Source organism: Rhinolophus sinicus, chromosome 14 (assembly GCF_057876585.1).
Source record: "Rhinolophus sinicus isolate RSI-liver-muscle chromosome 14, RSI-T2T, whole genome shotgun sequence".
Taxonomy (NCBI): domain Eukaryota; kingdom Metazoa; phylum Chordata; class Mammalia; order Chiroptera; family Rhinolophidae; genus Rhinolophus; species Rhinolophus sinicus.
The window spans coordinates 165,192,340-165,216,101 of record NC_142514.1 but is presented as its reverse complement, the minus strand read 5'-3'; the positions used below and the strand labels follow the sequence as shown (position 1 = coordinate 165,216,101).

General features: G+C 42.9%; 1 protein-coding gene across 5 annotated transcripts in view; it reads right to left on the bottom strand.

Moving 5' to 3' along the window:
* The window catches only part of KIAA1549L (KIAA1549 like), a 253,861-nt gene that overhangs the window by 41,168 nt on the left and 188,931 nt on the right, over nucleotides 1-23,762 (bottom strand). For 4 of the 5 annotated variants that reach the window (XM_088789508.1, XM_088789505.1, XM_074337085.2 and 1 more), the window contains 4 exons: nucleotides 23,409-23,599; nucleotides 17,059-17,186; nucleotides 10,085-10,263; nucleotides 5,763-5,980 (listed from right to left, as the gene is read on the bottom strand). In XM_088789508.1, coding sequence (XP_088645634.1) covers nucleotides 5,763-5,980; nucleotides 10,085-10,263; nucleotides 17,059-17,186; nucleotides 23,409-23,599 — 716 coding nt within the window. The remainder of the gene's footprint in view (nucleotides 1-5,762; nucleotides 5,981-10,084; nucleotides 10,264-17,058; nucleotides 17,187-23,408; nucleotides 23,600-23,762) is intronic. The other variant, XM_088789506.1, reaches the window with a different exon arrangement.

The window sequence follows — 23,762 nt, the reverse complement described above, 5'->3', positions numbered from 1 at the left end:
TCCAGCCATCCAGCCATCCAGCCATCCACCCGATATTTACTGAGTGTCTACTGTGTTCCAGTCACTGTGGAACATAATGAAGATCCACAGTAAGCAAGACAGAGTTTCAAGCTAATGAGAGAGACAGATAATCCACATGATAATTTCAGAGTGGTAAGTGCTATTAAGAAAAACAAAGAGAAGTGACAGAGGATAAAGAGGATGGGGAACGACTTTAAGTAGGAGGGTCAGGGAAGGCCTCTCTGGAGAGGTGACATTTCAGCTGAGACCTATTTAGAGGCAGCTACATGCCCATCTGGGCACAGAGCATCATTTCAGGCCCAGGGAGGAGCACGTTCAGAGGCTCTCCTCAGCTCCCCCCTTGGAAATGCATACATTTGTCACCACTGCCCTGTTTCCACTTGGCATTAGAGGAATTTTTTTGAGGAGGGAGTAAGAAATAGTGACAAACAAGGGTTGTGGCTATGCTGTTATTTTTCCACAAGACACAACTCTTCCGAGTGGGGCGTGACGCCCAATGGGGACAGGTGACTTTCACATGATCCTGCAAAGTGACAAAGGTAGGATAGAAATCACTGACTTCCTTCTCATTTAACAATAAGTTTCTCTCTGTAAATAACTTGCATTTCAGAGCATCTATCTTGAGAGAACTCCCCAAATATCACCTATTTTACGTCTCAGTTCTAAGATTCTATCCATTCATGGACTGAAGGTGAAAACGTTGCCTTATTGATTCCCAGTGACTATGTGGGAAGCTAGAAACCTGGCAGGTATACATGCCTTTTCATGATCACACACCCAGTTAGTCACAGTATGACAGTCACATCCTGTTAGTCTAGAACACACATTAGAACTCCCAAGGCAAAGCACTACCCTTATAATTAGCCTAGGGAATAAAACAGACACTAATAGGCCTACTACCTCAGCATGAGGAGCTTATACTATTTAGAGAGCACCTGTGTTTTCTGCTTGCCTGGTACCCAGAAGAACCTGTTAGTAAGAGCATTGTGATGTTCTTTGTGGCCTGCCCTTCCTCCAGGGGTTGGCATGTGACCAACTGCATGACCACAGCCTCGTAGCCCCATGGCCAGACTGACTGGTCAGAAGGTGGGCACATGAGTTGGTCCAATGACACTGAGTCCCAGGGCTCTTGCTAGAGCAACCAGGAAAGAGGTATTCTCTTGGTATTGAGGTTTCTAGGAAGATAGGATATAAGCCTAGAGGTGCTGGCAGCCAGTTTGCCACAATGAGGTAAGAGCCCACCTGAAAAGGAGCCAGCAAAGAGTGAAGAGAAAAGGAGAAAAATATGTCTGACTCCTTCAATCTAGCTATGCCCAAAGACTTGACCTTTAAATTATGTTCAATAATAACTTCCCTTTTTATTTAACCAGTTTGTGTTGGATTTCCATCATTTGCAACCATAGGAATCCTGACTGATACAAGAGCTTAAACTTAATAGTAATAAACCCTGCCCTATAGTTATCTGCAATTAGAGGCTTCCTTTAGGAAAGGAGTACAACCTTGTGAAACACCATCTGTTCTGAGTGATTCATACTTTAAGGAAGACCCGAAAGAATTCTCATCCTTGACCTAATTACAAATCTCTTTTTAAAAAAGGAGACTTCACAACTGTCCTGAGGTTGCCAATTAGCCCATTTAGAAAAGATTTACTACTAAGGGGTGGGGGAGTAAATACTAGGGTTAGTAATTGACATTTAAGTAGGTTATTTTTGGAAGGATTAGAAATACAATAGTGAGATTGTGTAAGCTCTTTCAAGAACCATAAATGTGAGCGAGAGCTTAGACACTTGAGTATACTTTAGTCTCCTTTTCCATCAAAGACAATGTTCCTTTATGATACGCAGCTTAAAGGCGGCTGTTTCACATGGATCTCAACTGACCAGACCATTAGTGTGTGTGCGTGCATGGTATACAAGCAACTACTTAGACATAAATTAGGCTCTCAGGCAGACACATTACTTATTTTAATCAAACAGAGTTCCATTAGGTGTATTCATTTCTTGTTGGTACTTGGCTGTAGTCTTTAAAAGTTAATCAATTTTGAAACTTGCAAACTTGAGAAGTAAGTTTTTTACCTCTGAAAATATTGCTGGGTGAAGAATGATACATTTTATTTGGATTTCTTTAGGGAGTTTTTAGTCCCACGATAGTTTAAGAAACTGGTTCTCAAACTGTGTCTTGTGGAACCCTAGGGTTCCATAAAGATGAACTAGAACCATCGGGAAGGAGGAGGAGGAAGCCCTGCCTCCATCAGAGCAACTCTGTCTTTATGTTATTGCCTTAGGTTGGGTTCTTCCAGAAGAGGACTCTGGGATGATGTAAGTGCAAGTGGTTTACCTGGGAGAAGGCTGTAGGAAGCACAAGTTAGGAAGTGGGAAAACGGGAGAGGGCAGAGAAGGAGACTGATAAAAGGTCTGATATAGAGCAGATTAGTGTTTTGGGCAACTGGGACTCAAACCCACTGGAGAAGTGTGGGAGAAAATTGTTTCAAAATGTAGGTTATATTTTATTCAGGTATGGCAAGATCGACAGATCAGATGAACTGCCATTGAAAAGATAGCTTGTTATACTCACAGATCCCTGGAGGAAGGGGCCTGCCATGCCATGGTGGCGAGGGGGTACATGGGGAAGCAGCAGGGTCAGCCACAAGGCAGACAGAGGGAGGGGAAAATGGGAACAAGAGCCTTTATTGTGGTTTCTGTGGGAAGGAATGGACAAGGCAGGCTACACTGGTTTAGGATTGGATCGTTTGAATAATTTCAGCAGACTCTGGGGCATCGGGGCTGTCCCTAGATGTCTGGTACCTGGCTGCAGTGATTCGAACAGGGGGTTGGGGCCCAGAGTGTGAGGGCCGTGTGTAAAGGGGGCAGCTGGGCTCTGGGCTCTGGCTTGTTGGTTCACATGTGAAAGGTGTACTTGCAGGCGCGCCTTTTGCTTTTCCAGGAATTGGCTAGAGACATCCCTCGTAGGGGCAGTTTCTCCAGAGTCAGCAAGGCCCCAAATGTCAAATAATCAAATACAGAAATTAGAAAACATGGTTATTACACCAATGTAGCCTATGCACCAGAGTTCTCCTGCCAGGGGCATTTATACATCAGTTGCCCTGTCATTGACTGAGGCTGCTCCAGAGCAAACTGACAACCTGACACTTAAGGTCAGGGGCTGCCGAGAAAAAGCCCTCGAGTCCGAGTCACAGATGCTCTTAGTAAGTAGGAAGCTGCTGGCCTATATGGCGCAGTGGGAGCCTAGGGGACCGGATGGAGGGGGAGGGGCTCTGACAGCATCTGCCTCATGCGTATTACATACTTGGTGTCTTTGGGTAAGAATTTATCACATAAAAATGGGGTGTCCTTTTGACTTTAAAGAAAACGCCGTGAAAACTCTTCTAAAAGATTTCAGAATAAGTCAACACTGGAATCTAAACTTTGTCTTTTATTAGATTTATTTAGGTCTCAGGGTAACATTCTGGTTACTGATGCTGCCTTTGGATTAGAGAGTGAGTCCCTCACTCGTGCCTCGCAGTGGCTAGGCCACTGAGAGCAGAACTTCTGAACAGGTGAACTACAAATAGCAATTAATAGCCAACACTAACCTGTGAGTTTATATCCTATCTTCCTAGAAACCTCAATACCAAGAGAATACCTCTTTCCTGGTTGCTCTAGCAAGAGCCCTGGGACTCAGTGTCATTGGACCAACTCATGTGCCCACCTTCTGACCAGTCAGTCTGGCCGTGGGGCTGCGAGGCTGTGGTCGTGCAGCCTGGTCACATGCCAACCCCTGGAGGAAGGGCAGGCCACAAAGAACATGACCGTGCTCTTACCTGCTGTGTACACACAGTAGGCAGCCTCTGGAGTCAACAGCAGAGTGTAACAAGAATAACACCACAGAGCTCATGAGTCTCCGTCACTCCCGTTTTCTCTGTTAAGCTTTCCTTCCCCTTCCTGTCTCTTGCCTTAATTTCCATTCCCACCCAGTCTGTGGTTATCCATATGGTTTCTTTAACTGGTCAAAAAACCTTTTAATGTTATTTTTGGTGCGTTAGAGTCATTAAATCATTTCTTCAACTGACACTTACTAAGAATTGGCTACACACTCATAGACCAGCAGGCCATCAAAGGGCCTTGAGAATCTGGCCCAAACCAATGCTAGGCAATGGAGCTGCACCTCTACAGAAAAAAGAGTTCTTCATTCTATAAAAAGCCTCAACCGAAATATTTATGTATTTTGCAAATAGTTTTCACGCTAAGTTCCTCTTATTTGCTCATGAGCTTTGGTTCATTTTTCTGAATTTTCCACGTGTCAGCAGGAAACCAAAAAAACCCAAAGAAAAACCAAGAAACAACTTCCTGCACCAATCTATAAAAGACTGCTGAAGTAACAAGTCTCCAAGTGCAAGCAAAAGCTAAAGAAACCCCTAGCCTCCCCATAAAATCCATCTTTTCTCCTCTTTCTCCTATAGTTATCAACACGGTGACACATGCATTATGACCCTTGTCACAATTTTACATCAGTAGCTTGTTATACCCACCAAGCCTAACGAGAAGCATGGTAAACGAAGCACTGCTTTAGAATTCCCTCTTTTGTTCATTGAAAATAAATTGTTTGTTTCATTCATAAAATTTATCCCCACCTCCCAGGTTGATTTTGTGGCTTCCATCCAAGCCCGTCACATAGTCATTTTTGCTTTTAATAAATACCCACTCAGACCAGGAATGGCCCCGTCTCACCCAGTCTACAGAGGGTGGGTGTGCCAAGGCGATGGGGTGGTCAGAATGTGGGCATGCTGCAAGCCAAGTGGCAGTTGCCAAGGAGAATGTGTATTTGAAAGAGATGGTCTCGAATCATGAAAATGCTTTTGAGGAAGTGCTTCAGGGTGGGGAGGAGAAGAAGAAACATGGGCACGTATAGCTTTGCTAATAACCTCTATTTCTTTACCCACTAGGTAAGGTCCCTCTCTGCTTACAGCAAAGCTTAGAAGGATGCAATTCAAATCACTGGTCCTAACCCTCCATTATTAGGCCAGGCCCCCTGTTACGGAACCTCACATTTCAAATCTCCATCACACTTGGGAGTAATAAACTTTTGGGGTGGTTATCTTTCTCTTCCATCAGACCTTAAGTTCCATAACAGCAGCGATTAGGCTGTCTTGGACTCCATAAAATATTGAATGAGTTGAGTGAATGAATGAGAAAGAGCACACATGACCGTGACAGTAGTTAGCATCTTGCATGGTGGCTAATACATAGTAGGTGACAATAAATGTTGGATGCACGAACAAATCTATGAATTAAAGAGATGAACCCAGCACAGAGCTCTGAGTAGCTATGTGGTAAATACTTACTGAAGCTGAATGAAAAGGTGAGGCATGAAATTTGCTTTTCTTATGCAAGAACTACTAAAATAATTGAACAATACGATGACCCTTGATCTGGAAGTTGAATAAACAGGTCGGTGGTAATTATATCTTCACCCAGCTCTCAAACAGCTATGGTTTGAAAATGTCATTAAGCTAACAGACAATTATGGCTGTTTGCCCATGTATTGTTTTTAATGGCTTTAATTTTGTTCTCTTCCAGAGTCATTGTGGAACACCTACTTACACACATCAGCATGGTGCGGCTCAGCTGCCTGCAAATAGGCGCCCTGAGGTAACAGTTCAAGGGCTCAGGACTGCACGGCGTCCTCTGCCCTCATCCCACCAATAGTACAACGACCTTCAGAGAATCCCTTAGACACTGCACCTGTTTTTAGATTCAGCAAATGGGGCACACAGTTCTGGGTCTGGATCCAACACGTGCTCGATTTCCTTTTGGGCTTTTTCGTACATCTTTTTTCTTTCCGTTTGAGCCTTGTTCGTCTCCACTATGGGGAAATCGTAATATCCCTTCCTCTTGGCTTTGAGGCGCAGCTTATTCCGATAGTGCTCGATGTCTGACTTCTGCTTCAGGGCTTTGTTCACCTGAGGAGAGAGACAGTCTCAGGCCCATACCTGACTCAGCATGGCCAACAGACAGGAGGCTTTTATCAGAGGGTCACAACTCCAGGAAAAGTTTTCCTAGGCTTCATGTCTGGTCCTTTGAGCCAGCCATACCCACCTGTGATCCATTCCAAGACTGGCCCACATAACAGTGGGCCACAAACAACGTGGAGTCTGGCACTCACCTAAGTTGCCTGAGACCTTCCATCAGGGCCTCCTTCCCCTTAGTCCACCTGAGTCTGCTCAGGCCTAGGCCTGACTCCATGTGTTTAGTTTTGTGGTGTGGGCCTTAATCCCGCCTAAACACTTATGGTTCCCCTGTATGGTAGCCTCTGACTTGACAACCCAGCTAGATCTTGGTGCCCTGACTCTAGCTCCAGCTCTGAGGAACCCAATGGCCTCCCTTGGCCAATTAGCTGGTGCCCAGCTGGATAAGACAGCCAGTTTCTGAAGAGGTTGAGTTGGGATGAATGGGGTGGGAAGGGGGGCAGACATCTTGCTCTCAAGGGGTCTCCTCTATCAACCTGCATTTGAGAGCTTATTTCTGTCAATCTATGTTTTTCGTTGAGAGAGGACATTTTGAAGCCACATTTGTATGGCCGCTAATGCCGACCATCTCCTGCTCTATAGGGCAAAGCCAGTTTGGTCTTATATAGAAAGGAACATGGCCAAAATACCTTCTGACCTGTCAAAGATACAAGCAGATGACTACGCTAAATAAAAAACAAATGATGAGGACGTTACTCCCACAAATGGAGCCGAATGGTGAAATCTACCTGACATTCATTGGACCATATGGAGAACCATTAGTGTTGTTTGTAATCAGACTTAACTATATTCATATAATCATGTATAGTATTAGTTATGTTTTCTTTAAAATAATCTTTGAAAAAGATTCCTGTAATTCATAAAAGGAAAATTCACCCAGTTGGTAAGACATTTATCTGTTTGCAGTCTGAGGCCCAAGATAGTTCACTAACACAAGGTTGCATCTTAGATGTTTTATTTTCATAGCATTTGAAGAAACATAAACAGGGGACATATTTTTTCTAACTTTTGCAAAGGTCTCCCCAACCTGGGCCCTAATGATATTTTGAGGCTGGTTGCATTTCACAGGTCTCAATTGTTCCCTCATTCTGCCTGCTACTGAGAAAACCAGTAAAGAGAAGAAGCTAGTGTGACATTCTCTGAGACAGGAATCCCATTTCCGGAATCTCTCCTAAAGCAACATTGCACGAGAAGTTCAAATTCAGAGATGAAAGTTAACATCACTAATCAGACATATCAGTACCAATTACCTCCTGATATGATGCCCACAAAAGGGCACATTGCTCCCGTAGTTATGCCAAAAATGCATATTCTCAATCCAGTCTTCAGACAAATGCAAATTGAGGGACACTCTACACGATAAATGGTCAGTATACCCAAAAAGTGATGGTCATAAAAGACAAATAAAGTCACAAAGAATGACTAAATGACTGAGTAGCTATCCCAAACTGGAAGAGACTAAGGAAACAGCTAAATACCATGTGGGACCCTGGACTGGATCCCAGAACAGGAAAAGAACATTAGTGGGAAAACTGGTGAAATGAAGTCTGTAGATTAGTCAATAGAATTGCACCAATGTTAATTTCCTGGGTTTGATAATTATTCTATGGTTCTGTAAGAGGTTAACGTTAGAGGTAGTTAGGTGAAGAATGTATAGGAACTCAGTACTATTACTGCAACTCTTTTGTAAGTTTAAAATTATTTCAAAATAAAAAGTTTTTAAAAGTCATGCATGAATTATTCACTGCAGTGTTATTTATAATAACCAAAACTGAAACTAAAGACAAAAAAATACCTGGAAGGTTGGAAAAATGGGAGATGAGTTTTCCAATCAATGGTATGCATTCTCAACTAAGTCATTAATGGTAATCAGAAAGACAACAGCAACATAGCAAAAGCTTAAGATGCAAAACATAAAGCTGTCTGTATATGATTACATTCTATTAGGTTGGTGCAAAAGTAATTGTGGTTTAAAGGGTTAAAAATAATTGCAAATACCGCAATTACTTTTGCACCAACCTAATAAAATATACACGAGTTTGATCAAAAACTTGAAAAGAAGGTGCAAAAATGAAATCAGAGGATATGCTAGGGTGGTCAAGTTACAGCGATTTTTTTTCTCTTATTTTCTGAACTTTCTATGTTGTTACTACGTTTTCTTTAGCATACTCTTTACAAGAATTTCCTGTGATACATAAAAGAAAGATTTATGGCTTTGGGACTGTGCTTTCTTTGCTTAAATAAGCCACTCAGAAGAGAAGAAGAAAGTTGTAAGATGAATCTGCCCTGAACTCCACAAGACAGCCAATTACAGAGAATAGTTCAGGGCTCTTTTCCAAACCTAATGCCAGCAAGGCCTGTTTCTTTTAATCCAAAATGTAACAAGTATCAATTTCTGGACAGGGAAAATGCTCATCTGTTCTTCCATGACAGGGTGATGGGTCTGGCAGGTAAAAGGAGTAGTACATTGAATTTAGTTGAGATTTGGAATTTCATTTGGATATAAATGTCCTCATGACATTTATATCACTGAACTGGGATGAAAAGATCCAGACATGGCGGCCGTTACCTGAGTCCATAACTGGGCAGAGGGTCCTAATCAAGAGCAGTTACCAGAGCATTAACGGCAACCTCAGAGGCTCTAATAACTTGGCTTATGAGTCCGGTGGCAGAACTGTGCCTAAGGAAAGATTCAGTGGGCATGATTGGCTTTGAGAAGATACACAGGTTCCTAAATGATAGAGCCAAGGGGCATAAAGTACATGATCAATGAATCCTTGTTCATTGGCTGACTGATGATGATGATGATGATAACAGCTTCTTGAGTGCTAGACATTGTTATAAGTGCTTCACATATATTAACTCATTTGATCCTCACAACAGCCCCATTTTACAGATGGAGACACTGAGGCACAGAGAAATGAACTAACCTGCCTAAGTCGCACAGTTTGTAAGAAGAGCTGGGAGAAGAGCTGGGATTCCAATCCTTGTAGCATGTCTTGAGAGTCCATATTCTTTTAAGCACAATGCTATTTTTCATTGATGGGCCACAGTAAGTCAAAGAGAGGGAAAGAGCACCGGACAGGGAGCCAGGGGCCCTGAGCATAGTGGCTGTCACAATAACCTGCAGTATGACTTTGACAGGCCACTTGACCCCTCTGGCTTCAGTTTCTTTAAGTAAGTATGTGTGTGTGCACACATGTGTAATGTAAATGTTCGCAAGCAGGTTCCATATGCATGTGCTTAAAGGTTCATAAATGTCATCAGCTGCCTGACCATCCTGCTGCAGAAGATGGAGGAATGGCAGGTAATTTTTACCTGACTTGCTCTCCCCTAAACTGTTTCTTTCTCCCTTTCCTTCTTTCCTTCTTTCCTTCTCTTTCTCTCTCTCTCCCTCCCTCCCTCCCTCCCTCCCTACCCCCTCCCTCCCTTCCATCATCCATCCATCCATGTTTCTTTGGTGAAATCATTATTCTCTGGTGTATGTTACAAATTTTTTTCAGACTCTTAGGAAAATTGCTTACCATCATGATATCCATAGATATCATTATCTTTTCTCCTGTCTGCTCAAATGGTTGTTTGAAGCTTGCTCTAAGGAGTAAAAGTCATTTCAAAGCCTATATAGTGGGCCATGTCCCTCTCTGAATGACAATACCTTCTTCAGTTCCCTCTCAATTCAAGCCCTTCTCATCTCCACTACAACTGACATCCCATAATGAACAGTTTAGGAGTGTTATCAAGAAAGGTAGATGGCTGTGTACTCGTGTAAGGGGTGGAGAAGAATTTCTGATGTTTCTCTTCAGAACTAAAAAGTCCCCTCTGGACTTTCTAACGAGATAAAAAATGCGCTGAAAACATCACCCAACAAACTCGTTTTTGGGTGACTTGTGTCCTGACTCACTTTGCTGAGGCCAACGCGTGCAGAGGTACAAATGACCAATGGAGCCTTACACACTTAGACCGAATCTACCCCGGGTATTCCCAGTTTTTGTTCCTGGCTTCCTGGCTCTCTCCAGCTCTGGGCCCTCAGGTGCTCACCTCACCATTGAGGACTGCTGACTCCTGGCTCCTGTCTGAGGTGGGGTGCACTACGGGGAGGGCTGTGGGTTTTATAGCGATGAGCTGCACAGATCCTGAAGACGTGTCAAAGGGGTCAGCAGCTGCCTTGCCGGAGTTGTCAAAAAGAACCGCTCCTTCCTCTTCATCACTTACTGGCACTAAAATACAAACAAACACATCGATTTTATGGTTGTAGGAACTGCACGATCAGGGGGAATTTATGTGTAATGCTCACAGTCTATGGATGTTATTTTACTCAAAATGACTTCGGGAACAACAGACTCTGGTTCTATGCCAAGGGCTTACTGCTGCAGGTGTATTTCTTTTAAATTCAAGATCTACACTGTTCATCCCTCCACTGCATTAACAATGAGAAGGAAAGAATTTTAAAGGTAAAAACTTTTAAACAGTAAATGTTTACTGAATTTCAACAGTGAGAACCATTCTTTCAAAATTGTGACAGAATGTTTTTTTTAAAAAGTAAATTTTTCCTCTATGTTTGAGTCAGAGATGGGAACAATGAAATTTGGCCAAACCTGGGATTATTCTTATAATATGACAATCAATAGGATAATAGCATGCAGCTTAGTCTCTGCCACAAAGCTACCGATTTTTACATGACGTTAGCATAACAAGTCTTCCTGGCTCAGCCAGACATAGTAATTGCTGCTGACACTTTTTTTTCTTTCTAAAGGGTGCTTCTCCAGTGATTTGGGTTTTGGTTTCTTTCATTTGTCTAGAACAAAAGAAAGTTAAGAGACAACCAACAGAGAAACTAATTTAAAGCTACAGACAACTCCCCTAATTAAATAGAGCAATTTTCACCTACGCTCTTTTAAATTAATTCTCGCCTCTGACAGATAATTCTACTGTGATGGCTGGAAGACACCAACCTGCCTTGTGCTTCCATAACTAAGCTGACAGAAGTTCGGGGGCCAGTGGTATCTTGCTGATTTACCGTTCTTATGGCATATTCTGATTAAGGAACTATAAGAATGACAGTTTATTGAGCATGGCTTGGCAAGAGATAAATTAAGCCTGTTCAAACAACTAAATCAGTAGGCAATTTAGGAGCAAAATAGGTATTATAAAAATATGAATGTAACAGAAGTGTATTTATCTTTTCTCCTGTCTGCTCAAGAGATTGGAATGTTATTTAAATTATTGAAAAACACACAATTTGTATCATTCTGCCACTTATCATAATCACAGGAGATTTGTCAAATCAAGCCGAGTAAACTGTTATTTTACAACGCGGCTAAAACACCTCAGAGTGTAACAATTGGCTATAATTGAAGTATCTTTTGGTTCTGTAGACTTAATTGCAAACAGCAGGCCACCAAGCAGCCAATGACAGAGGAAAAATCTCTATTTAGACGTGTTACCATTGCATATGTATTTTTACAGTGGAGTTTTGCTGGGCAACTCTTGCCTTTATCTTCCACCTGGACAACTGTTATGAAAGCCATCTATGGTAACCACCAGCCTCCAAGGTGGTGCCCAGTAATTCCCGCCTCCTGCTATTCATAGCCATAATGAACAGGCCTGACCTATGTAACTAAAAGGAAATTGTAGAAATGACAGTGTGTTACTTCCAAGGCTAGCTCATTAAGAAACACTGTGGCTTCCACCTTGCTCTCTCTCAGATCACTTGCTCTAGGGAAAGCCAGCTGCCATGTTATGAGGACACTCAAGCAGCCCTATGCAGAGGTTTATGTGGCAAGAAACAGACTCATGCCAACAGCTATGAGGAAGCCATCTAGTAAGTGTCTTCTGCAGGCTCAGCAGAGCCTTTAGATGACTACTGCCCAGGACAACATCTTGACTGCAACCTCATGAGATATGCTGAGCCAGAACCACCCAGCTAAGCCACTCCTGAATTTCTGAACTACAGACATTACTAGACATAATAAATGCAGATTGTTGTGACATAATAAATGCAGATTGTTGCTTTTGGTCACTAGGTGTCGGGGCAATTTGTTATGCAGCGATAAGTAACTAATACACCTCCTAAACAACCCCCCTCCTCCAAGCTTTCACTCTTGTCCTCCTATCCCTAAAATCCAAACTCTACCAGCAGCCAGGATGGATTATCTTTCAAAAGGTAACCAGATCATAGTCCTCCTGTGATCAGAATCCTCTGAAGCTTTCATGGACCTGAAAATAAAACTCAGAGTCTTTAGCGTGGCTGACAAGGTCTGATACAATCTGGGCCTGGCCACCTTGCTGAGCTCACTTCCTGCCTCTCCCCTTACCCACTCTTCTCTGGCTACAATAGCCTCTTGAACACATCAAGCTTATTCCCACCTCCAGGATTTTGCATTAGCTCTTCCCTCTGCTAAGAATGCTCTTTCCCCAGATCTTTACATGCCTAGCTCCTTCTTACTGTACAAGTTGCAGCTTGAAAAAGACTTTCCTTATCCACCCATCTAAAATAGCCTGCCCCATCACCCTGTTATGTTTTCTTCATAGTACTTATTACTATTGATTTGTTGTACCAACTGCATCTGCCCCCACCCCTGCCTCTAGAATATAAGCTTCATTCTTGCTCATCTTTTTAAAGGTGAGGCCTCTTGACTTTAATAATGTCTTACATGTAACCGGCTCTCAACAGAATTTGTTGGATAAATGAATGAGTAAAGGAATGGTTAAAATTTCCTGGCTTGAGAAAAGGAGATGTTAGTACTTGCAGAACAGGTAAACATGTAGAAATGAAAGTCATGCTATCCCTAAACTGTTCAGAGGGTGAAGGGATGGTACTTAGCATTTTGATTGCTTCTGGGTTGTCACACCCTCGTTCCCTGCCCCATGGACAGGATAAAGGGAGAAGCATAACTCTGATGAGACAGAAAAAGGACACCCTTGGCAACTGTACAAACTACGGCTCCTTTTCATCCTCGCCCTCAAAACAGTCATATTCAGATTTGCACAATAATTCCTCTAGGTTTAAGAGAAAACTAATTAGATATCCCCACCCCCCGCTCCAAGATTGTATGGAAAAATATGTTAAAAAGCATTGCATGAAATATTAACACATTAAAATGTTGTGTGAATACAGCAGGTTCATGGGAACATTTAATGCATAATTAGTCCCTAAAGAAAAAAACATGAGAGAATGCTAAACAAAAGGGCCACAGTTAAATTGAGGAAGTGTCCTAGATACTATCACATCACCAACATAAATGTCACGAAACAACCAGCCTGGAACTAGTTATGTCTTATTTGCACTGTTGGCTTGAATTTCTGTAAATCAGGCTGGGAAGGGAGATTTCATTTCTTCATATTTGCATTGGCATTGGGGAAGCCCTCTCATATAAGGCAAAAAAAATGCTCTTAAACAAAGCATGCTCTTTCTGGAATTTTCATTAAAGCTCAGAGGCAAATAATGTATGACTAACATCACTGCCCTCTGGTGTCGTTTATCAGGTAATAAGCAAGTCTTCACCTCATTGGGAAGTCAAAGAAAGAATTAAAACTGAAGGTGTGTTCTTTTTTTTAAGGAAACACTACAAGCATTTGTTTTTTAATTTTATTGGTGCATATTGGGGGACAGTGTATTTCTCCAGGGCCCATCAGCTCCTTCAACCTGGTCGTGGAGAGTGCAGCTCAGCTCCAAGTCCAGTTGCCATTTTCAATCTTTAGTTGCAGGAGGCACAGTCCACCATTCCATGTGGGAATCGAACTGGCAACCCTGTTGTTCAGAGCTTGCGCTCTAACCAACTGATCCATCCAGCCGCCCCCGAAGCTGTTTTTGAGCTAATATCTCTCACAAATTCTCAAAAGCCCCTGCTAGGAAAGTTGTAATTCATCCTCGCAACTCTCTGATTTTTGTCCTCCTCCAGTCCTAAGTGCCCCATGATTATTAGAAGGCAAGGACTGATTAGATTCTGAGCCTTGGCAGTGAAATCTCTTAGTGGCTTAAAGGAAGGTGCACGCTTATGGGTTTACAGAAGTTTTAGCTCTTAAATGACTGAAGGTGCAAATAGGTATATTATGTTCTGATCTGGAACTCATTTTTAACTCTTTTCCTGGAAAACACTCTTTCTAAGGTGACAATGGTTTTAGTTCAGAGGCTGAAGTGTGGGTATTTGGTGGAAAACACTGCAGGTTGTTTTGCTGTCAAAATCCTAGCTCTCATATGTGTCTTTCCCATTTATATTTAAGCATAGTCTTGAAACAGACTCTAAAATTGCCTTGCAGCTACCGTAGCTAAGGAGGCCGTCGAGCTCCAAGGACCCACGCCAGCCACGGTGCTAGAGGGATGGTGTCTTTCCTTTTTAAATTCCTATTTTCACAAAAGTGGAAAATAGCACGCGCAACAAAACTGGTGGAAAACAAGAACACTTTTAGAATGCAGCCCGGTACATTAACATTTATGAATTAACCTAAGTAACCCACACGTTTAGAATGGATACTGAGCCATAAGCATCAGTATGTGAATATTCCATACTATGAGGGTCTATTCCCAGAGGCCAGTCACGCAGTAAGGCACTTTTTGCAAGCTGACAATGTGATGAAAAGATACCTTTTTGTCTCCTCCACAATTCCATTCACGGTTCCTCTTTCCTTCCCTCCCTGTCTCCTTCCCTCCTTCCCTCTTCCCTCTTTCTCTCTTTCCCATTCATATTCCAATCCAATAAAATATACTATTGATTTTTTTAGTGAACGCTAACCTAGCATTATGATAAAGTGGAGCTCTTTGATTGAAAAAGAAAAAAGGACAAGTGTAGGTTCCATTTAAGGTCCATCTTAGAATTCTGATGTGCTTCGGCATGTGTTAACATTGAATGAGTTGGTCCTATCCTTTTATTTGAAAATTTCAAATTGAAACCTCATCAAAGGGGAACTGGTGGTGAAGCAGAAGCAACCAAACCTGAAAATTCACGGGGTCTACTTTTGGCAAAAATAAAATGCAACTAAGTACTGGGAACTTGGAGAAAGGATGGCTTTTTAGTAGTAATAATAAGAAAAAAACACATTAAATCCTCAACCTGGTACAGTAATTGCATTTTATTCATGCACCCCACTGTTACTTCTAACCCTGCTATTTAAATAATCAGTGACCTAAGGAGGCAGGCAGCTGAGGGTGGAAAAACAAGAACAGGGAAATAGTCAGGAACATTTAGTTCAGATCAATGCCTCACCAGCTGGGGTGGGACTCCCCAGGTCTGAAACTGGCCCTGCTTCCCCCTCTTCTATGAATTAAAAGCAGAGGGGAGGGAAAGGCATCGTCTTGTAATTGTGTTTTTACTGACAGAGGAGTCTTTATTCTGCACATTTTTATGCAAGAAAAAGGGCACAGAACAGTATGTACATTGATCTCATTTTATAAAATAAAACAAAGCAATACAACAAAAAAACAAAGATACGTGTGTCTTGTCATATGCATAATAAAAAGACATACACTGAGTTATTAAAAGTCATTTGAGCATGGGGGTGAGTGATGGGCCATCTGGGGGACGGTGGACGTGGACTTAACTTTATATATTTCCAGGAAAAATAGAAAGGAAGGAAGGCAGAGAGGGGTGGGGAGAGAGTTGCAGAAGCAGGGAGGGCATCTTGGTTAGGGGGCGATGGCAGTTGCAGACCTCAGTTAAAACAACCTTCCCCTATATCTTCACTGTCCATTGTCTCTGTGTCACCTCCCTCCCTCTGCCCATCTCTCTTAGCACCTCACTCTGGGAAGGAAGAGAAGAAAGTTGCTAAGTTCACATCCCGCTTCACAAATCAAGCTCCTCTAGCCCTCTGTGACCTGGCTTGGCAGAGAGCTGATGGGTAGGATTTCTGATGGTCCCAGGGAGGGCAGATAGTCTCAGGAAAACCCCCCACTTCACATCCTGATTCTGGTGTGAAAAGCAGAAGAAAAAAATTCAAGGATCAAATCAGTTTGACAGTTTAAACAAGTGTTTTATATAAAGGCTGGGAGCTGGGACCACATTCTCTCTGTAGAAGACAAACCCATTGTGGCGTTGCTTCTTATCTTTCTTTGGCCAGAAAAAAAGAAATAAGTAGGCGACAATTGGAAACAGAAGAATATTCTGGCACTAGCTTTAAGAGAGAGTTCTTGAACCACACTTCATCAAATTCCTTTGTAAAGGAAGCATAGGTAACCAGAGCGCCAGATGGTTTGGCTTTTCACCTGGTATTTCTGTAGAATCCCACCTACAATCCTTTGAAATCCAAAAGGAATTTTCCCTGCCCTGCGTGGCAGCACTGGACACTCATCTCTGGGCTCTAGTAAGCCAGCATCACACGTGGAAGGAGCGAGTGGAGAGGAGGGTCAGAACAAAGGCAGGGTCAGGAGGAGAGGGAGGCTGCCCAGTGGTTTCCGACAGATGTGATCTGTCGATGGTGTCGTGACACAGTCAGGTAGCTCTGACGACTTATAAATAAACCCCAACACCAAAGATCTGTTTGAGGAAGAAACTCAACAGTTCAGTTTTCCTGGAGAAGAAAGGCAAAGCATAGGCTGATTTTTATGATGACAGATTTATTTCCATGTTGTTTTTGCCGGGAGAGGGGGATTTACACTATCTGGACCCGTTGGCATAGACTGAACCCCCGAAACTTATCAGGGGAGTCAGTGCAAGAAAAACCGGGGTGATCTCCAAGACAAGCAGCATTTCAGAGACCTGCCACCCTAGAGGACCTGGTGCTAGAAATGTCAATTCACCCAAGAATTAGAAAGATCGTTAAGCAAACATCTGTTCATTCTGCATAGAGCTTTTCTAAGACCCTGCACAATGCCATGGGAACAGGGGGCAGAAAGCACGAGACAGACTAATTCAGAGAAAGCGGTAAGGCGATATCCCAGTAGGTAGCTCTTTGTAGGACACAATAGAAAGAAGAACTGAGGTTTACAGCACACTGGTGTGTGTAAGTATGTGCATGTCTGTGTCCACACATGTGTGGGACAGGCCTGGGGGTGGTGCTTGGCCAGGAAGGCTTCTCACCGTTTCTCTTCCGTGCCTCCTCCTTTGTCACTTTCTGCTGTGCCGTTACATTCTGGGGTGAGCGCCTCCCTGAGCTGGGCTTCCCTGATTCGTTGCTGATGACAGAGCCATTCTCACTGGGCGACCTGCTGGAGGTAACCATAGCAACAGGGAGATGGTAAGTTTCGACTAGAGCAGCCTCCTCTCAAGGTTATTTTATTTGCACAGTTTATGTCTGTACTCTTTCCTTCTGGTTTTATCCACAAAGAAGAAATGAGACATGAAAAGAAAAAAAAAACCCACTATACAATAACGTGGGTTAAGTAGCTGGTTGTTCTGAAGTGCATTTACTGGTGCTTTGCTCTGCAGAGAAGTTCAATGAGAGCAGCCCTCAGTTCCCATCTCTTTTTCATTAGGCACCAGTGACTATGGAAACGGTGGCAATGTGTTTTAAGCGTGCTCTTTTTCAAACACAACACTTTGGATGGTGTTGCAGTGTTGGATTCACATGGCACTTTCAGGGACATGCGTGAATCACAGTTCTTGTTGGCTATTCTCTTTACAGAATATACTTATTACTAAAGACTCAGTCACTCCATCATTGAGTTCATCACTGTCACACACACACGCACAGACATACACACACACCTTCTTTAACTGCGCTAACTGCTAACCACTTACATTTGAAACTACCAGTTTGAGCTATTCATTCATTCATTCATTCATTCATTCATTCATTCATTCAGGTAAAGCTTTCTGTGCACCAGCTCTGTGCTGGGCACGGTGCCAGGCACACAGGTACCTAGAGATACTGAAACACCATCCATGCTCTCCAAGAGCTCTGCACCAGGAGCACCTACAATGTGCCAAGGACAATGACGCATGCTTTCAAAACTGTTCATGAATCATTATGACAACCCCTGGATTTGGTGATTGTCACCCTTGTTTAGCAAGTGAGAAATGTGAAGCTCAAGGAGGTGAAATGATCTGTCCAGGGCAGAGTTGGGAAGGGGCAAATCATCCCTGGAAGCCAGAGCAGGTAGGGGCTTTCGTCTTCTACAATGTGCCACACAAGGCAAGCCTTTACACAGGGCGAGCCACAGGGCCTTCTCGCCTTCCCTCGGAGCGGACTCTGGTCTTCTGGAACCCCAAGGGAAAATGGGCTCTTGAGAGCCTGCGCCTCAGGCCTCAGATCGTGCTAGCCTGTGGGGAGGCTGGGCATAAAGACCACCCGCCTTCCCCTCTGTGAGAGACAACCAGGAGGCAGACATCCAGCAGTCTCATCAAACCCCTCGTCCTTCTGTCAATTGTCCAAATTCAGAACCTACTGGGAAGCTGTGTATCCTTGTGAATGCTCCCCTTCCTCCTGCCTTCTCCCTCGTCACCCCCCCCCCCCCCCGGGAATTTAGAATTCTCAGTTCAGTACACTTCATGCGCTTTAGCACCCTAAAACCATGAGCAATGAGAAGTACCCACTCACAACCATGGGGTAAGGCAGAGTCTGCCAAGAGCGTTCCACAGAACACTGGGGCCACGTAAGATGTTCCTTCCCAAAGTTCCACAGACAAATGTAAGTTTGGGAAGTGGTGTTACTGTATTCCTTCTGTGTGTACATCCCTAATGCACATTAGCATATCAAAGGCTCTGATCAGTTCTGTCATTAAGAAACTCATCTTGTTTAATCTCCCATAAAACTAGTAATATAAAGAATGTAGTTTGGGAAAATACGGGTAAGGTATTAATTTACTGAATATATGTTATTTACCCAACAGCTATTTGATTGCTGAATCCTGGATGTACAAATACACATACATGGAGAAAACACATGCTCTTTGGTTGTTGCCAAAATTTCATAGTTAATGGTACCTACTCTTCCAATTGGCTTTACTGGGACAAAGGGGCTTTTGGTGAAGTCCAGAGGAAAGGAAAGGGAAAGGCTTCTTGTAACCTATTTTACATTCACAAAGTACTTAATGGTTTTTAAAGGATTTGCATACCCCTTTCCTCATTTGATCCTGAAACAATTTTTTCGCTGTTGCTCTCACTCTAAAGAAAGGTGTGAATGGGCAGATTTCTGGAAAGAAAACGCCCCACTCTGCTTTACTCTTTGCATCAGTATATAGTCTTATGTTTACATGGAGCCATCTACTCAAAATGTTCTGGTCAAAAACAGAGAGTGAGATTTGTATGTGCATGTGTGTCCACTCACATGACAATACCAAAAATGTTTTTGAAAGCAAGAAAGTGTCACCTGTGAGGTTGCAGCTTTAGCCTATGGAACACAATAGTCCCCATTCTGAGGATATGGATACATGGAACTTGGAAGAACAATCTTGGGGGTGGGGATTAATCAGTTGCTGAATAATGATGGCCAATCACTGCACTGAAGTATCCACTGCAAATAGTTGTCCCTTTGGGGTGGATTCGTCATCCTTGCTCGTGAATCTCAGTCATGGACCACCAACATCGCACCAAGAGCCTATGTAAGGAAAAGGACCCACAATATCTGTCTGGCTGTCTTCACGTGGCTAAATGCTCAGGTTCCTTCAGTTTTAAAATCATTCTTAAATATGGAGATATCTTAATGACCATCAAATCACTGGTTTCCCCTAGTTTCCACCTGTAAAACTTTCTGGCTCATCTAACAGACCCATTTTGAGAGGTCATGCAGTCCTGATTTAACGGGAAGGAGGAAGCTGATGAGACAAGATGGGGAAGCCAGAAACATACATGTATGATGGGTTTGCTCTTTGGTTTGGCATTTTAGAATCTTTCCGAATGATCAGAGGCTCCCAAGGTCAGCTGAACTTGAACAGGGGTGAGGTTTCTCCCACAGTTTTGGCAATGACATAGCCAGCCCTTAGTAACACTATACTGTTATGGTAAAATCATGAAGCAAATGTAGAACTCAGTAGTGTAGACATCGTATTCTTTATCTGTATTTGTTTTATAAGCTAATATTTCTTAATAAAAATCTGTGAGTAAGTAATTGAATTTGGTTAGCAAATTTGACGATAGACGAAGCAAGAAGAAATGCTTGAAACAAACTCTTTAAAAAGAGAAAAAAATGCTTGTTCTAAAAAATTTTTTTAAAGAAATCTTTACATAAGTTAATTAGAATGGGTGGAAAAGAATTTTTATTCTTCCTGGCAGTGCTATGTTAATACTCTCATTTTAATAATTTTATTTATTCCTTTCCAGTGTCCTATAGATGGGTGATAAACAAGCTGTTAACATGCTTTTATTGTACTTGGCAAAAAATGAGAATAGTTACTGAGTAGGTAATACTACTTTCTAGTCAACTCAGGTAAATCATCTATTGCAGGAATAGATGTATATTTCTCTGTCTAGATGTATATTTATAGATGCATATTTCTGCTCTGCTAAGGCTCTCCCTTGCTGGGGTAGACTGTTGCAGTAATGGCCCCAATTTGTTCATATCTCCCTGACCCAAGCTTGGGTAGTCCCCCTCCCACAATGACTCTGGATTTGACCAGGCCTGTTGCTTTGGCCAATAGGGCAGTTGCAAATATGACACAGCAGAGACTTGAGAAGTGCTTGCATTTTGGGGTTTGTTTTCTTGCTGCTCTTGAAACCGTGTAACCACCTTCTGAGAAAGCCAGGGCTGGCCTGCTGGAGGATGAGATCATGTGTCAAGAGGTCCCAGGTACATGGCTCCCCCAGACACATCTATCATCAACAAGCCAGTCCATTTGACTGCCACCTGACTACAGGTGCACGAGTGAACCCAGCTGAGATTAGCCAAGCCTACCTCAGACCAGGACCACCACCCCGCTGAGCTCAGCCTAAACTGCTGACCCATGAAAAATCATGAGCTAAATAAATGGTGGTGGTTTTAAAACTGTTAATCTTTAGAGTGGTTTGTTGTGGAGCAATAGATAACTAATTCACATGCCCTCAAGTTTCTTTCTTACAGCAAGCTGAAATCCAGTCCGGTGTCCCTGTGCCTCTTTCTGAGGTACCAAGAGCTCCTAGGGAAAAAACATCGTTTTCCGCTTGACTGAAATACAAAAACGTGTGTATTTGATACAGACAATCCTCTTCCTTCTTCCTCAGACTACTCCCTTCTTTTGACTTCTTGGATTCCACTCTTACTTTGTTCTCATGCCTTTTTTCCTGATGCTTTTTGCTCTCCTTCGCTGATTCTATTTCACTATCTGGGCCTCAGAGCATTGCCATGTCCCAAGAGTCAGTTTTTGGATCTCTTTATCTATACTTTCCTGAGTGATCCCATCCAGTCTCATAGCTTTACATAACTAAGCACTGCCACCTCCTACATTTATATTCTACCCTGGACTTCTCCTCTGAACTCCACACTCATATGGCTGAGTTCTCCACAGCTCCACTTGCATGTCTAATGGACATCTCAAGTTCAATATCCAAACTCTATCGTCCCCTACAAACTCTTCTTCTCGAGTCTTCCCCAATACAATCATAGCAAATTTGTCCCTCTCATTTCTATACTCCACAACATTCTATCAGCAAATCTTGCCAGCTCTTCCTTCCAAGTATCTCTAGAATCCAATCATGTCTCACACCACCATCTCTCTACCGGACTACTGCGACAGCCATCTCACAGGTCTGCCTGCTTCTCCTCTGCTTCTCTACAGTCTATTTTCCACACAGCAGCCAGAGTGAGCCTTTAAAACTGCGTCACATCATGTCACTATTCTCAAAGCCCTCCGATGACTTCTGATCTGTATTCACAACAAAATTCCAAGTCCTGACTTTGGTCTATAAAAGCCTGACATGATCGACTTTAGGCAACTTCTTTGACTCATCTGCTATGACTTCCTCCCTACTTCACATCTGTCTCTTTGGCCTTTTTTCACTTTGTTAAGCAAATCAAGAAGTTGCCTCCTCTGAGATGTGCACATATTGTTCCATCTGCTCGAGACGTTCTTTCCCTAGATGGCTTTGAGGTTTACATATCACTTCAGTCAGATCTTTTTCAACTGTCACTTTATCAAAGAGGCTTTCCCTGACTTCCTGTTAAAATAGCATCACGTCCCCCTCTCCATCTCTCTATCTCCTCGCCATGCTTTGGTTTTCTTCCTCATACTTATCATCACCCGACCTACGTTTCTCTGTTTATTGTCTATGTCTCCCCACCAAATTATAAGCCCCATGAAACTAGGCATTTTGTCTTGTTTACCACGGTATCGTTAGTGCCTGGCAAACAGCAAATGATCAATAAATACCTGTTAGGTGAAGGGAGGGAAAGGAGGAAGGAGGCAGGAAGGATGTAGCTTTCCCCACCATTGTGGTCTCAAGGCAAGAGAGAAGGGGGTTGGCAATGGGAGTTTGTTTAGCAAGCCACAGGGCTTGCCATAGGGTTCATTACCTCTTTATAAGACTATTGCAAAGTCCTCCTAATGAGTCTCCTGGTCGGTAGCCTAACCGCTTCCATCTATTATCCACATTGCCACCTGAGTCAGCTTTCTAAATTATAGGCTGGACACTATGTCTTCCTAAGAACTTTTAGTGGTTTCCCATTGCCTAGAGCATAAAGGTCAAACTCCTTAGCCTGGCAGTTAAAACCCGCCACAGTCTTAACTATCTTCTGGTTTTATCCTTCACGACAGCCCAGCCACTGTGAATCTAAACTCCAGGGACATTCACCATTAAGTGAACATGACTGTCCCTCATCTCTCCCAGCTCTTCCAGACTGAATGCCTTTATCTCTTCTAACTTATTGACACCCCACTCACCCCTCACGCCCCATCTAAAACATAACCTCCTCCATGATGCTTTCCTTCATCAGAATTATAAGTTCATCCTCCTCTTTTTTTCCACAGCACTTTCTTCAGAATCCATGGTTGGCACCCATACGTCATGCTTGGTAATCCAGCTATTTATCTCTCTGTCTCTCCATCATGAGATCCTTGGGGTCAGGAATCAATCTTAAGCCCCTTCATCGTCCTCCCAACATCTGTCAATGTAGCCTGTTCATAGTAAAAACTCAATAAATGGTTTTTGAGCTAAAATAATAAACGATTGAGAAACTGCCAGATAAAATACAGCTACACATGCTGAATGAAAGGCATCGCTTTTAAGATAAGTTTAAAAATATACGTGTGACATCAGTGCCAAATTTATTATAATAAATACAAGCTAAATCTCTGCTGTTGTGGTTGATCTGTGATATAAAACCTCACAAAGTGTGGCTCATGAGAAGCAGGTATTGGGATTCTGCTCATCTCGCATACTCTCCTTTTCAAATCTTCAAAATGAGCATAGAGGGGAATTGTTAAACAGAACAGTGGGATTAACTTGAGGGCTTTGGCTGCTCTCACCATCAATTACTTCTCTTGCTGACTCGAAGAGGCAGAAGTTGGCCCGGTCCCTACCTCTTTCTGGTTTCCGTGGATTTGGCCGTCTTGATGGTGCTTCCGTCCTGGAGGACGTCCCTTTCCTGTGAGGCAGGAGCATCTCTAACAGGGAGTGGGAGGACCACCGTCTCCTGGGTCACAGGGATGACCTCCTCGTCCGCCCCTTGCTGGCCCAGGTGCTGTTTGGCATAATCAAAGCCTTGCACAGGCTGCAAAGAGAAAACCCATTTGCAGTCATATTTCTGGCAAAGTGTGACTCTAATGGCTGCTTTAAGAGAAGACAGATAAAAAAGTGCATGTGATGGGACCATACTTAGCTTTCCAATAAACAAAAGGTAACTCAAATCTCCATCATAATTTCTGTCTCCGCAA